We start from the raw sequence: 16512 nt of genomic DNA on the forward strand, positions 1-16512 counted from the left end.
GATCCCCTTGCAGAGGGGTCTAGGGGAGGAGATGAGGCAGTCAAGGTGCGATGTAGCACCAATGAAGAATACAACTTTCCTCTAGTTCCTAAATGCTTCCGCCCCCACCCCACTGTCATGATACCTTGCAAGTCTGGCTAGACCAGAGGTTGTACACTGGTGCATATAGGAGCTGGAATCACAGGGAATCCAGGGTGGATGATCCCTTCAGGACCAGGGGTGTGAGGGGCTATACTGGGAGGGTAGAGGGAGAGTGGGTTGGAAAGAGGGAACCGATTACAAGGATCTACATGCAACCTCCTCCCTGGGGGACAGACAACAGAAAAGGGGGTGAAGGAAGATGTCGGACAGGGCAAGATATGACAAAATAATAATTTATAAATTATCAAGGGCTCATGAGGGAAGCGGGAGTGGGAAGGGAGGGGAAAAAAGAGGACCTGATGCCAAGGGCTTAAGTGGAGAGCAAAGGTTTTGAAAATGATGAGGGCAATGAATGTACAGATGTGCTTTACACAATTCATGTATGGATGGATTGTGATAAGAGTTGTATGAGCCCCTAATAAAACGTTTTTAAAAAAAAACAAAGAAGGACTTTTCTATAGGCTGGTAAAGTTTAGGGCAGTACTTATTTACAAGGTTATTTTGCCGCCAGAGGACCAAGCGCGTAATTAGTCTAGTCGTTAGTGGGTGTCAAGTCTGTTCTGACCACAAGGACCCTCATACAACAGAACAAAGCACTGCCTGGTGGTGCGCCATGCTCACAATCATTGTGATGCTTGAGCCCATTGTTGTAGCCAGTGCATCAGGCCATCTCACTGAAGACCTTCCTCTTTTCCCATGACCCTCTACCTTACCTTACGATGCCTGATGTCCTTCTCCAGGGATTGTTCCCTCCTGACATTATGTCCAAGCATGTGCAACTTGTTGCTGGGAGCACTCTGACTTGCTTTATCCAAGACAGGTGTTGCATGCTTCTAGCACTTCATGGCTCTGTCCGTATACTTCACCGACACCATCGCTCCAAGTCATCATCCAAGTTCTAGTTAGGTGTTCCTGACTCGTTGTCCAGCGTTCACATGCTTATTAGGATAAAGAAGATCTTGTGACTTTACTCAAGCACAATTTAATCCTCAAAGTGACATCTTTTCCTCTTGAAACTTCAAAGAGGACTTTTGCTGCAGATTTGTTGTGTTGTTGTTTGTTGTTGTTGTTTGATGCCCTCAAATTGGTTCTGACTCAAGGCGACCCTTTGTACAACAGCGTGATAGACCACCCAGGCCTCTGCTGTCGTCCTAATTATTGTTATGTTTGATCCCATTGTTGCTGTGTCAGTCCATCTCCCCAAGCGCCTTCCTCTTTTTCACTGCCTCTCCATGTTAGCAAATATGACGTCCTTCTCCAGGGACTGGTCTCTCCTGACGACATGCCCAAAGTACGTGAGATGACGTCTCACCAGCCTCCCCTTTAAGGAGCCTTCTGGTTGTACTTCTTCCAAGATAGATCTGTTGATTAGGGGTTTGTTTGGGGGTTTTTTGGGCAGTCCATTGTACTTTCATATTCCTCACCAACACCATAGTTAAAATATATCCATTATTTGGTCTCCCTAATTCAATGTCCAACTTTCACAATCGTATGAGGCCATTGAAAATACCATGGTGTGGGTCAGGCACATCTTAATCTTCAGAGTAACTTTTTTGCTTTTCAAAACTTGAAAGAGGTTTCGTGCAGCAGATTTATCCAATACAATACATTGTTTTCTCTCTTAACTGTTGCTTTCGTGAGCATTGATTTGCTCAGAGTTGTTCAGTGCAATATGTCATTCAATTTCTTGGCTGTCTCTTCCATGAGCATTGACTACGGATCCGAGTCTAATGAAATCCTTGCCAACTTCAATCTTTTCCCGATTCATCATGGTGCTGCTTATTGGTCTAGTTGTGGGGGCGGGGGTCTCTATTTTCTTTACAGTAATGTGTCATCCATATGAAAGACTAGTTTTCTATATTCATCAGTGAGGGTTGCCAGCATTCTTCACGTGTAGCACCCAAGGCTGTGTCATCTGCATATTGCAGGTTGTTCATTAGCCTCTCACCAATCCTGATGCCACTTTCCTCTTCAGAGTGCAGCTTCTTGAAGGATTTGCACAGCATGCAGAGTGAATAAGTATGGTGAAAGGATGCAACCCTGATGCACAACTTGGCTGATTCAAAGCTAGCCCCTTGGCCTCTTGAAGCGGACTGGCTCCTGGTCTGCATGAGCACAGCCAAAAGGTCCCGGACTTAAGGCAGACTGGGAAAGGACCAGGCTATCTAAAATATAAAACAAACAGGCCAGTGAAACCTTATGGGTAGCATCAATTGTTATCCTAACACTAGACTCAATATTTCACCTCTTTAGTGCTGACGCTTCAGCTACTCAGATGGAAGCAGGCATTGCAGACTGAACAGGAGGGGAAGCCGTAATGTTGGAGGAAAGGATGGGCAGAGAACAGCACGTTGTCCTTATAACCCGAGCTTTTGGAAAGACGTCGCAAGGAAACTCAACCAAACGATGGCTTCATTGACAAGGAGACGTGGATTCCCCTCTGTTTACATATGCTATTGTTTCAGTCCATGATGTTTTGTTTACTTCCAAAGGAAATATTTTACCCCCTCTGAGATAATTAATTTTTGTCAGCTTCCCTGTTTATAAGGGAAACTGAGAAACTGTTAATTGAAATACAGAATGAGTCAGTGTTTTCAGTAATTTCTGGCACCCTTCTAATTTGTGTCAATCCTTGCCTAATTATTAGATTTTTTGGAAGCAGAAAGCACATTTGATTTTTCTCTTACCGAAATTTTCTTCATTCTTTCCCTTTAAAAGCAAAATAACCCTGTGCTGCCTGAACAGGGTTATATAATCTATGTCGATGGGAGGTGAGATTCCCACACGTTTGAAATACCAGGAGCTTCACTCCGTCCTGCTCCGCTTTCCGCAGCAGCTGATGTTTGGAAAGTGCACAGGATGCCGTCTTCCTCTTTTGCTCGTTCTTCCCCCAGCCTTGACCAGAAATGTGATTCTCTTAAAGACCTTTCAGCTAGTAGTCAGCCACAGTATATGGCCCATCACTAATGACATCACGGAAGTAAACTTCCCAGCAGCCATCCGGGAGAATTCATTTGGAAATCCAATTGAATGTCACTTGCAAAGGGCAGGCTCCGAGGAGACATGGCCAGCCATGCAGTCCTGAGTTCTCTGCTACAAGAACATTCATCGCTGTGGACTCATTTCCCCTGAATGTGGACGTCTGACATTATTCCACAGGAATTCCGTTCCAAAGGATCATTAATGAGCAGAGCGGAAGCTGCTGACTGTGGTCAAGGTTAATAAAACCCCTCAGATCAATGGCCAGTATAAGGGGCCTGTTTATGGTTCTTAATAGGAGTTGGGTCTTTCTGGCCCCGGCAGAATGAATTCAGGCGGAGAGGCAGGTGGTAGTGCTGGGCAGGCAGCCCCATCTCTAGCCGTGCAAGGTGGCCTCTGGATAGAAAGCATGCCGATCCCAGTCACAGAGTACTGTTTGGGTCTGAGGTCGCGTGGCTGGAGCACAGGCATCAGCTGTGGGCTGGCGAGGGCGCTGCCAGGGAGCCCACATGAGTAGCTCTGCTTCCCGACACCAGCTGCATCCAAGGACTGGTATGCTGCTCTCACGGACGTTACCAAGAGCCGCAAGTGAGATGAAGGATGCGAATCACAGTAATAATCATTGTAAGCATAGCTGGAGCTCACGGAACACTTTCATGGGCCAAGGACTATACAATCATCCCAGTCCGCATCCCAGCACCTTTATGAGTTATGGAATGCTTATTGTTGTTGTTGTTGTTAGTTGCTCGCCAGTCAGCTCCAATTGTTAGTACCGTACAACAGAAATAAATGTTACCCCGTCCTGTGCCAGGTTCATAATCAATGCAGCCTTAAAACCATTGGTGTGGTGACTGTCTGTTGTGAGTTCCTTCCGATGTAGGGCGCTCATCTTCCAGTACTATTTCCAACAATGTTCTGATGCAGGGCAATCCATAGTTTCTCTTGGCGAGGTTTTCTTTGTGGATTTCCAGGCCTTTCTTCTCAATTGCATAGTCTAGAAGCTTCTTTGAAGCCTATTCACTAGGGGTGGCCATGCTTGTATTTAAACTATCGATGGCATAGCTGTCAGCTTTGCAGCAGCACATAAGACACTCTTGTTTGCCCCTGTTTTCCTCTCCGAGAGAGTTAGTGACTAATCCAAGGCTAAATTTCAAAAGGTGTGTTTTTCAACTACAGCTTCGTCAATGCAGCACAGCAGCTACATCCCAAAATTAGATCTGAGGAACCCGTAGGATGCCACCCGCCTAGCTCAGGTGCCCTCCGCCACTACGGGTGCTGCGTCGTTCATATAATTCTTCTCTTATTTTGCACTCAGCACACAGATTGAATAGCCATGGTGAGAGGATGCAACCCTGACGCTCCCTTTCCATAATTTTAAACCATGTAACGTGTCCTTGTTGTTTGCACCACTGCCTCTTTATCCATGTACAAGTTCCACATGGACACAGTGAAGTATTCTGGGTTTCCCGTTCTTCTCAAGACGATCTATTGTTTATTATGACCCACGGAGTCAAACTCCTTAGCATAGTCAATAAAACATAACTAAACCTCTTTCTGCTATTCTCTGCTTTGAGCCAAGATCCATCTGACATCAGCAATAATATCCCTTGTTCCATGTCCTCTTCTGAATCCAGGCTGAACCGCTTACAGTTTCCTGTCAGTGGACTGCTGCAAATGTTGTTGGATGATCTTCAGCACAATTTCACTTGCATGTGATACCAACAATGTTTTATAATTTGAGGATTCTGTCGGGTCCCATTTATTTGGAATGGGTAGAAATATGGATTTCTTCCAGTCATTCGGCCATGTAGCTGTCTTCCAAATTTCCTGGCATTGATGAGCAAATGTTTCCGGTGCTTCATCAATTTGTTGAACCAGTTCAACTGGCATTCAATCAATTCTTGAAGCCTTGTTTTTAGCTAATGCTTTCAGTGCAGCTTGGACCTCTTCACTCACCATTGGTTCTTGTTTATATGCTACCTCTTGAAATGATTGGTGTCAACTCGTTCTTTTGGGGACAGTGACTCTGTGGATTCTTTCCATCTTCTGTAGGTGCTTCCCGCATCATTCAATATTTTGCCAATAGAATCTTTCAATGATACAACTCAAGGCTCGAACTTTTTCCTACAATTATTTCAGCTTAAGATACACTGAGCATATTCTTTCTTTAAAAAAAAAAACCCTGTCTTCACATATTCCACTATCATATGCTATTGTGTTTTCTCAAGCTGCCCTTTGACATTTTCTGTTCGGCTCTCTGACTTCGTCATGTCTTCCATTTGCCTAAGCTATTCTATTATCAAGAGAATGTTTCAGTGTCTCTTCCGATAGCCAGTTTGATCTCAATGACCTTTGTTTTCTTCATGAATGGTGTTTTGATGTTCTCCCACCGTTCATCAGACCCTTAGTGTTCAATGTGTCAAGTCCGTTCTTTATGTGGTCTCAAAATTCAAGTGGGATACATTCAAGGTTGTATTTTGGCTCTAGTGGACTTGTTTTAATTTTCTTTACCTTCATCCTGAATTTATAGATGAGCAACTGATGGTCTGTTCCACGGACCACCCCTGGCTGGGTATTAGCTGCTGATTTTGAGCTGCTCCATCATCTCTTCCCACAGACGTAGTCAATTCCCTCTTGAGAAGCCCATGCATATAGTCACTGGTTATGTTGTTGTAAAAAGGTATCTGCTATGAAGAAGTTGTTGGTCTTGCAAAATTCTATCATGTAATCCCCAGTTTTCTTTCTCTCACTAAAACCACATTTTCCAAATACTGTTTTTCCCCTCTTTGATTTTAACTTGTGCATTCTAATTAGCAATGCATCTTGCATTGTTTAATCAATTTTAACAAACTGAAGATGTCAGTAGAATTCTTCAATGTCTTTATATGTTGGTGCTTGGTGCATACATTTTAATAATATTTGTGTTGATTGCCTTTCATTGATAGAAATAATCCTATTACAAACAGGATTGTACTTCAAGGTAGATCTTGAAATATCGTCCTCGATTGCCTCATTCCCAACATAGCAAACCATATTATTTTCTGATTCAAGATGGCCAAGACCAGTCCATTTCAGCTCACCATGCTTTGGATATTGGTCTTTATGTCTTCCATTTTATTTTTGATTTCCAATGTTCCAAGATTCATATTTCAGAAAGTCTCAGTTCTGAATATGAGATTTTTATAGCTTTTTTGCTCACCTTGTGCTGTTCCCCATCAGCAAATGAAGATCGCCGATGCTCCCGACCCACAGGCTTTATTTGCTCCATGCACACCACCACAGGCCCCTGCTTGGAGGAAGCAGCTCCTCTGCAGTTGCATTTCGAGTGCCTTCCAACCAAAGGGCCCGTCCTCCGAGCCCTATCTTGGACAACATTCTGTTTTTATTCATCAGACCTTCAGTACCTGACCATGACAATGCTTCCATGCTGTGCATGAGGTTTGCAGTGGTTACTTCCTCCCAAGTGGGCAGCCAACCCCTTCTCCATAGTCTGTTCTTAGTCTGGAAGCTCTGCTGAAACCTGTCCACTTTGGGTGGCCCTGCTGGCATTTGAAATACCAGTGGCACAGCTTCCAGCCTCACAGCCACACACAAGTCACCACAGTACAACAAAATGCTAGACAAGGAGTGGACTAATGGAGACTGGAATCTCTGAAATGACACCCCTTTGACATCCTCAGTCCCCAGGAGGTACAGTGATGCCTCAGTGGCCCATGCAATGCATTCCAAATTCAGGTTCAAACACACAAAAGCTTGAGAACTGAACCTTTTTTCTCCCCAGAAGAAAAAATGGAAACCCAAATAATTGGTTCTCGGGCCCCAACATGCACTTATAAATTCGTATGGAAGCTGTTCGCTTTCTCTCACATCACTGTCTCAGATACACTCTTGCCATCGAGTTGTTTCTGATTTCTCCAATTTTGCAGTAACTTGTCAACCTCCTGGATGGTCTGTGTATCTTTGTTTCATCGTTAAGGACGTCGCCTCTTTCATCAGCCAGAATAGCCGTTAAAAACGTCACGTCATTCGCCACTTTAATCACCGTTTTTTTAATGTTGATAATATTGACTGGCCATTTGCTGTGTTCAGCTGCCAAATCAGACAAGCTATGACCTGATTCAAAGTTGAAATTCTTTCTTCCTTTTTTAAAATCATTTTATTAGGGGTTCATACAACTCATCACAATCCATACATAAGTCAATTGTGCCCAGCACATTCATACATATGTTGCCATCACCATTCTCAAAACACCTGCTTTCTACTTGAGCCCTTGGTATCGGCTCCTCATTTTCTCCCTCCCTCCCCACTACACCCCCTGAACCCTTGATAATTTATAAAATATTATTGTTTTGTCATACCTTACACCATCCGACGTTTCTCTCATTCACTTCTCTGCTGTCCGTCCCCCAGGGAGGGGGTTATATGGAGATCCTTGTGATCAGTTCCCCCTTTCTACCTCACCTTCCCTCCACCCTCCCGGTATCTGTATTCTCTCCACTGGTCCTGAGGGGCTCATCTGTCCTGGATTCCCTATGTTTCCAGTTACTATCTGTGCCAGTGTACATCTGCCGGTCCAGCCGGATATGCAAGATTTCTTTCTTTAACTGTTTTGTGGCCTCACCGTTTCCCTCTTGGCTACTGCTGGCATCACTAACAGTCTTTGGCACCATGGTCATGATACTTTATACAAATAAGCTCTAAATAAAGCACCAAGGTCAATGTTTTCATGCACTCAGGCAAGCACTGTGTGTGGTCTGTGCGGGAATGGCACTTAGAGTGAAGCGTCATGCCTTTGTGTCCGAGGGGAGATGTGCCAAATGACTCACTCTTGGCCCCAGGCAGGTTTTAGGAAGTCAGATTTTTGGTTGGAGTATCAAGCAAAGTTACAAACACTGAACAGATTCCCCCGTCCACCCCACCGTTTATTTGTTTTTTGTTGTTGTTGTTTGTTCTTTTGGGTTTGGTTTTTTAAATATAGGAATTTATTTACTCCTTTTTGATTTAAAGACAAAGGCACCCAATAATGTGTCTATTTAATTCTCATAAAAGACTATTAGTTTACATTTAAAACAAACAAAATAAAATTCCTCAACCAGCTCCTGAAGATAAACACACAAAAAAAGAGAGACATATGGCTTGTTCCTCCCTGCTTTCAAGCCTTCTTACACATAATAAAATAATGTTTATTTTATATCACTCTTACATTAAATATTATACTGCCATCTTTTTTAGTTGTAATACATATTAATGGTATCAAATCAAATTTAAATGTAATCACGATGACCTCACAACAAACAGATGCATATGTCAGGATTTTAAGTATTAAAAATGCATTTGGAGGTGGGACGCTAATTGGCTTCAGAATATAGATGTAATTGAGTAGTAGGCTATCCTGTTAATTCATGAAAGTTTGTGAGGGTATAAACAGACACAAAACTAAAAGCTCTAAAAGAAAGGATTTCAAAACCTTTAAATTCTGATTTAAACTTAAAGTCTATTTGGCGAGGGTCAACACTCCATTCTTTGTAGTTGTTTTAGAACCTTTAAGTTCCAGAATAGTTATTTAATTTCTTCATTGGCGTTCTTTTACCAACAACATTCTACAACACACACACACACAAAAACACAAACATGCAAAATTAGTGTAGTGTCCTCAGAATCTTCCCACTTGATATTTATCTAAAAGATGCATTTTAAAAATACAACAGCTTAGAAGACCTACCTCTCTAAACACCTCACAATGCTGCCAACATTTTACCTGATTCTTTGTCAAGATACAACATTAACTCAACTGAGTCAAAGCATACTTGGCGGAAGGATAGAAACCGTACAAATGTTACCATATTTTCAGCACGTTATAGAAATATATTTGGAGAAATGGAATAGACCATGGACAGAACATCTGTCGTTAACTATGTGGACTAGTTAAAATCAAAGGTATCATCGTTTTTTCAATTTTTTAAAATTATGGTCTCTCAGACCTTATGCAAGGTATGTTCTAGATCAGAGACTTTAGTATCGTTTTAAAGAAAAAACATATGTTTATTTCTTTTAAAATAATGTTTCAATGCCTTCCTACAGAAAATCTGGCTTCAACGTGGAAGCATTTTGCTTTTCAAGATTACACACCTGGAAGAAGGTGATTTCCTTTGCAATTAGGTTTTTCACAATAATAAGAAAATAAACTTTTAATATACTGCATTTATTTAAATTGACAACAAAAATAGATATAAAGTTTTATGTGATGTTTTGTATTATGCACGGATCTCCTTAAATATATTCAAGAATATACTGCTGATGATTTAAATATAGCACAACTTGATCATTTTAATTAGAACAGTATTGTGCTGAATAATCTGTTAAATGTATGTGAAAGCAATAAGTGGAATTAACTGTTATAAGTTAAAGGGAATTACAATGCATCATGAAAGTATGCACCACATTTCTTGCTATTACTTGTTTCCATAAGGCATTCCTTTTGAAAGCTAAAGCCACATGCAGAAAAAATAGCTAGTATCTTCAGAGTCATTCGACAGCTTGCTATTTTATGTAGTATGTCAATAAAATCCTGGATTTGATTTTATTCACATTACTTTTTCTTCTTGAAGGAATTCTGCTTTTAATATAAAAAAATCAGTATGTGTTTACACACAGGAGAACATTTTCTTAAGTTATTACTACCCGAAAATGCTCTCTTCCATAACAATGCACCTTCTGTTTTTTGGAAAGATGGTGTATGTCTTTTTAACATTGCAGGAGTAAAGTTTATACAGGAAGGTGAACTCATGTATGGTAAATCCTTCCTGCTCCTCAACTGGAGGTGCCAGAAATCTTCCTGCTTTAAAACATGGACAAAATCTCACAGGATTAATTTTTATTTGATTATAATGTAGATGAGAAAAAAATTATTTTAAAACTAACAGTTTTATTAAATTTTTTCACAGTCCTTCATAATACCCAGGGTTTATGCTAATATGGATCAAACACACATTAGATTCAGTATGGTGTTTAGCATAATATAGCCATCTGATTAGGAAAGCAATTGATTCCTTATTGAAAAATTACCTACATCAGACCTTTAACAATAACAACAAAAACTCCATAAAAACATAACATGTCTTCTGTATCTGAGATCACTCAATAACAGCATGATTTGAAAATCAGTTCACTATAATTTTAACAATATTAAAACCCATTTCTAAAAAGAAAAAAAACCCACTTCAACTTATGAAAAAAAAATGAAACACTGATGAATCAATGGTCGCAACTTAGACAGTATTCCTGTACTAATATACTTTCCATTGCACTAAATACTAGAATTGTAAATTCACTATGTGCTTAAGGCATATTTTAATGAATTGTTCCAGAATCACACAGTTATACTGGTCAGTGTACCTATTTTCCCACTTCTACCCTACCACTTCCCTGTGCCCCCAGGGATCAAAATGTTAGACATTATGGTTTTGGTGGCCACTACCTATTTGAGCTGGCATACCACAGTGTGTTCACTGGGATTTTATGACCATAAACATCAGAATGTCACATAAAATGTATCATAATTGACTCCATATTTGATCTAAGATGACTTAATGTCATGAAAAAAGGTGAGATGACTTAAGCACGTTTGACACTTTGTGCATTTAGACCACCATATGCCTAGATGTTCTCATGCTAAATCCTGGTCTTCAGTAGCTCACCATGCCGGATGCTCTGAAGTATGACAGAAACTTATAACACAGACTAACCGCAAAGCACTAGACATTTCTTGCCATTTCTGATCTTGCAATAAAAATACACCAGACTAGGATCACAAGGATAGTATTGAAACCATAGCATGTTACGCAACTTGTTCAGATATTTTCTAGCTACAGGGAGACCAGACATTTCTTCATTCGATACATGTGTCTTAGCTCCCATGCAGTAGTTTTCTACATATGCTACCCGATGCAATTGGTATACGTCAATATTAAATGTCTTTTTATCTTTAGGGTTTAGCTGGTTCATTAACATATGGACAGGGTCATATTCCAAACCCAAGAAGTACTTGTGAAATATTCAAGAAGCATCATAGTTTTAGGAAAGGCAAGCTAACTGCTTTCATCCTGAGGTAGATCTCATACAGGAATGCTGAGGCCTTATGGCTTACAACAATCCAGTAATGATATAAAAGACGATTGGGAGTTAGATTTACATAAGGCCATCTGAAGGCCTGTGGGAGAGGGTTCCTCTTAAAAGTGGAAATTCCATGGTATTCAACTTCACCCCAGTGAAAAGGACTAGTGTTACCTGCTGTACCCATCCTGCTGCTTGGTTGACCATGGTGCTGCAAGCCTCGTGTTGACGACATCGCCTGGAACGTGATCTGCAAGGGCATTGTTGTTGGCCCACACTGTTTGACGAATTCCTTTCCCTGCCTGCCACAAAGAAGAGACCGCTTGATCCATTTAAGTTATCGTCCATCCTGGAAAAGGTTCTTCCCAACTGGCACCAACAATGGATTGTCTCACAATGGCCACATTTAGCTTGGCTCCTTCTTGTTGTACAACATATTCTGCCAATGTTTTCGTGTATATGTATGTAGGAGACCTGTCTCCTATCAAATTTGGGGTGATCTCATTTATTAGGCCATCATCCATCCACTCTAAAGAATCAATCAGCTTCTTAGGATCAACAGGAGGTGGATAGACTATTTCATCAATATGGTTTCTATCTGAGCAGATATTTTTCAAACTTTGGTAGTGGAAAGTTTCAGTTTGAAGCCATTAGACAACTGAGATAATACTGGGTACCCTTCTTAAAACAACCAGCCATACAGATGAAGAGGCAGCATGTGCCCAGAGATCAAGCTCAGAAAGCAGGAAGAAGTGGGAAAGAAGAGTGCAGGGAAATGGTAAGGATAGGAAGTGAGTGGGGAGAAGGTCATTACATTGTGGGGGTTGCTGTCTATGTCCTAAATCAAAGTGTGTGGGAATGAACGCATGGGCAACCCAATTGCTCTTCTGTATCTTCCACACAAATCAATTATTTATATAGTGGATAAAACTACCCTATGACCCAGTAGTCCCATGTACGCCTTCCTGTATACCCCACATCCGTAAAAGTAAGAACACAAACAGAAATCTGTATCCCGACGTCAGTGCAGCACTTTTCACCACAGGCAAAGGGTGGAAGCAGCCAAAGTATCCATCACCAGATAAACAGATAAAACACAGTGTGGTGTGCGCATGCCATGGACCCTTACTGGGCCCTAAAGGGAAAGTGCTCCCGCATGCCACAGCATGGATGCACCCTGACACCATTCTGCCCAGAAAGTCAGTCGGTTGCTAAAAGATATACTGCATGGTCGCATTCTCATGAAATAAACAAATATTTGTCTTTATTTGTTTATTAAGAAAATAGTTTTATACTGTTAGCAAGAGTGGGAAAGAGGAGAAAAGGGAATCTTTTTCCTTAAGGAGTACTGAGTTTGTTAATGGCGGTGGACCGATTGGGACAAGGATTGTGAGAACACAATCAGTGTCACTGAATTACATAAATTAGATCAATTTGTGGACTGGAAAAAGCCCTGCTGTTTACATTTTTACTGCCATAAAAAAATGAAATGAAACAAGCCCTTGGAGCACGACTATATTCTGACATACATGGGATCGCCATGGGTCAGAGTTCACTGAAGGACAGCTTGTTAGGTTAAGCTGGGAGGTGCCACCAGTGAGCAGAAAGGATGGCGGGAGGGCTTAATGCATATGTTTCAGAAACTAAAGGGCACCATGCAGATGCTCAAGCGATCTTGCCCAGACTTGGTTTCTATCTCCAAGAAAGGAACAGGTCTCAGTAGTCTTTGCATCTGAAAACACTACTCTCCTGAAGGAAAAAAAAAAATCTAGCTTTAAGAGTTACCAAGATGGAGAGGATGTGAGAAAACAGATGGCTGTGAAGGAGGGGTGAAGCAGTGGAACAGAGAGGAGGGCCTGGGAGGCTGGGCACTCGGGGCAAGACTCTCCCACACTATTGGTTCCCTAACTGCTGTCCCCCACAGACCTGAGCTCAGGACACAGTGCCAGTGAAATGGGGAGTGTGGAAAAGGGTGAAACTTGTGCTCAGACCTGGCAGAGTTTGCAGATGTACCCAGTAACGTGCTAGACGACCTGGCACAGACCAGACATGCAATCGAGCTGAGTGAAATAAATTAGCAAGAGGAAAATGTGGGAACTGCATTATGGAAGATGGCTTTGGCAGCAGAGAGCCCAAGTTGAGTAGAGAGCACGTGAAATATTTGAAGAGAGAGAGAGAGAAGACACACTCTGAACACAGAGAGAAATTATGAACCAGATCTTGGAGATGGGAGCAGGCACACTTGGCATGCCCCAAGGAGGGAGAAGGAAGCAGCTGTGATCCAGTGGAGGAGCATGAGTGTGTGTGTGTGTGTGTGTGTGTGTGTGTGTGTGTGTGTGTGTGTGAGAGAGAGAGAGAGAGAGAGAGAGAGAGAGAGAGAGAGAGAGAGAGAGAGAGAAAGGAAGAAGGAAGGAAGGAAGGAAGGAAGGAAGGAAGGAAGGAAGGAAGAAGGATGATGGCACATTACAAAGGGCCTTGGTGCCCCAGAAGAGAGCAGTTTGGTCCCAAATAGTAGGCAATTGAGCCACTCTAGGTCCTTAGAAGGAGCCTTGGTGGTGCCGGGGTTCAGCCGTCAGTTACTACCCCAAAGGTTGGTGGCTTCAGTCTACCCATCACTCACTCTGTAAGAGTAAAAATATGGTAGTCTGCTTCTGAAAAGATGTATAGCCTTGGAAACCCAAGGGGCCAGTTCTACTCCATGCTACAGAATCCACCATGCATCAGAATTGACTCAACGACCATGGGTATCGTTTCTCAGGAGGCCCTGGCTCACGTAACTTGTTAAGCACTTGGCCTTTGACTGAGAGGCTGCCACTCTGAGTTGAGTCCGAGGGACCTCAGGAGAACACCTGGGGAGCCACTTCCGAAAAGCCAGGCATCAACAACCCTGTGGACAAAGGCCTTACTCTGACGGGAGGTCACTATGCGTGGGAATCCAATCAGGCAGCAGATTTCTCGTTTCGTACAGACCCTTGGCATCCAGTGAGTACTGTGTGTCTAAGCCACGTTTTCAAACGTGTAATGGCCGTCGCGTAAGAAGACAGGTGAAAGGGGGAGAGAAAATGATGGCAACTCAGGGCAGCCCCGCGCAGCCGGCCATCAGAATTTGTCTGCTTTTCTCTTGCAGCACACTTGGATTTTGCCCCTCTCTGCGGCTGAGTTCTTCCTCCAACCATATCACTACCCATCAACGAAGACGGCCTTCACCCTGATAGTTACGGCTGGCCTCGCTTATATGCTCAGGTGAGAGGTGCATAGTAAAAGCCAAGTTAGGCTTCCCATGTAAGCCTCAGTGAGCCATCCCAGTGTACTCTTCTATCAAAATGCCTTGAACTTGGGTCAATACAGATTTCATCATATTTAAATCTTCGGGTGAGAAAACTGCTTATTATTTGATGTTGAGACTCCTGGGAAGACCATCTGCATGAGAACATCCCGGCATGTACACAAACACATACACAGGAACCACCCCCGCCACCTCCAGCTCAAGCCATAGATTCCGCTTACTCTCTCAATGGTTAGTGATGACATTCGTCAACAATGTTGGCCTTCTGTTCCATTTGTAAGGAACAAGTTAAGATGGCTGAATGAGCCAAGACATCTAAATATATTCCATCTGAAAAGGCATTTCACAGGGGCAGCGTGCTGGGCTCTGCCCATTCCTGTTACATGTATCATTACAGGCTTATTTGCAATAACATCTGGCACCGGAGTTCCTAGAGGGCATTTGGGCAATTGCCGAGAGGCCTGTAGAGCAAACCAGCTGGAGGCATGCAAATGATTTAACTAGCTAGGGGCATGGGAGATGATTTAGCTAGCTGGCCTAAATTTCATCATTCAGCCACCGGGGGACATTAATTCCCTGAAATGCTCCCCAATGGTCTGAGACTAAGGGAGTATGCTTTACCTTTCAGTCACTGGAAAAGCCCTTTTGCTTCTAGAACTTTCCTACACGGTGTCATGTGCTTGTGTCCCTACTGAAAGGAACACGTCAAGCTCACAGCCCACAGATCAGAAGCTAAACATGATATTCCTGCTGTGGTCCAGTGTCAGGGGAGTCAGCCTTTGACAACATCACAGGCCCGTAGGCACAATTGTACGGCTCTAATATATAAAGATTAGAGTAAAGTCAGGGAGAATAAGAGAGGTGAGAGAGAGAGAGTAAACTGAAGGAGTCTGACATATTTCATGGGAGCATACTCACCTCAGCACCTCTTGATGGTGCAGGTGTGGGAGGAGGAGGGAGAGCTTTATTTGTAATCAAGGCTTATATATACTTGGGAGCGTGCAAGCCCCCTGAGTACAGGTACCAACATACGTCACAGGAAGGGGTTGTACCATAGGCAAGCACAACAATGGGAAGGGGAAAATCTAGGGGTGTGCATGCTATAGGAAGAGAAGGGATTGAGGGTACACATGTGACAAGATAGGCAGATCCTTGACTCAAGATGACAGCCTAACCTTGATCATCCTTGAGCTGGTGGTTCTTTTATTCTGAGCCCTCCAGGGAAAGCAATCCACTGTCCTTAACAGCAGGGAGCAAGCCCCACCTCCCGTAGATCAGACAGTAAGTAGTCTGATTGCTCTGGATGGCTGTGCCTTCGGGGAGGTAACTTGACAGTCATTTACCATTAGTTGCAAGCAGTGTCCTAGGTCTGGCATATATTGGAGGGAGACAAGCTGGGGGAAAGTCTTTATATATCCCCCAGTCTAGATTCACATAAGTTGTGTATGTCTGACAGTCTGGGTAATTCCCCTTCCTAGATGGGAGAAGGAACACTGGTGGCATGGTGGTCATGTCTTGGGCTGCAATCCAAAAGGACATCGGTTCAAAACCACCAGCTGCTCCTCGGGAGAAAGACAGGGCTTTCTATTCCTGTAAACATTTAGAGTCTTGAAAACTCACAAGGCAGTTAGACCCTGTTCTGCTGGGTCCCTATGAGTCAGCATCAACTCGATGGCGGTGAGTATTGAGATGACATGGGAGAGGGGCACCCTAGAAGCACAGTGACTGAAGAAAGGTTGATAGTTCAAACTCACCAGCCGCTCCACCAGAAAAAGATGTGGCAGTCGCCGTTTGTAAAGAGAAAAGCTTAGGAAACCCTGTGGAGCCATTCGACTCTTTTCCACAGGGTTGCTTTAAGTCAGAATCGACTTGAAGACACCAGGTGTGGTTTGGTTTGGGTCTCCGTGGTGGTGGGCTGGAGTTTAAATCAGTACAGTGACTTAAACTTAGGCTTCCATTCCAATTAAACCATAGAAATGGAAACCCACGAGAGA

At 42.9% G+C, this 16512-nt stretch overlaps 1 protein-coding gene and 1 pseudogene across 1 annotated transcript in view; one reads left to right on the top strand and one right to left on the bottom strand.

The window, feature by feature from the left end:
- Positions 1-16512, top strand: part of ADTRP (androgen dependent TFPI regulating protein) — a 102207-nt gene that overhangs the window by 64866 nt on the left and 20829 nt on the right. Inside the window, exon 4 of the mRNA XM_075543147.1 lies at positions 14360-14475. Coding sequence (XP_075399262.1) covers positions 14360-14475 — 116 coding nt within the window. The remainder of the gene's footprint in view (positions 1-14359; positions 14476-16512) is intronic.
- LOC142429842 (fatty acyl-CoA reductase 1 pseudogene) lies at positions 10806-12461 on the bottom strand (annotated as a pseudogene).

This window comes from Tenrec ecaudatus, chromosome 1, assembly GCF_050624435.1.
Source record: "Tenrec ecaudatus isolate mTenEca1 chromosome 1, mTenEca1.hap1, whole genome shotgun sequence".
Lineage (NCBI taxonomy): Eukaryota > Metazoa > Chordata > Mammalia > Afrosoricida > Tenrecidae > Tenrec > Tenrec ecaudatus.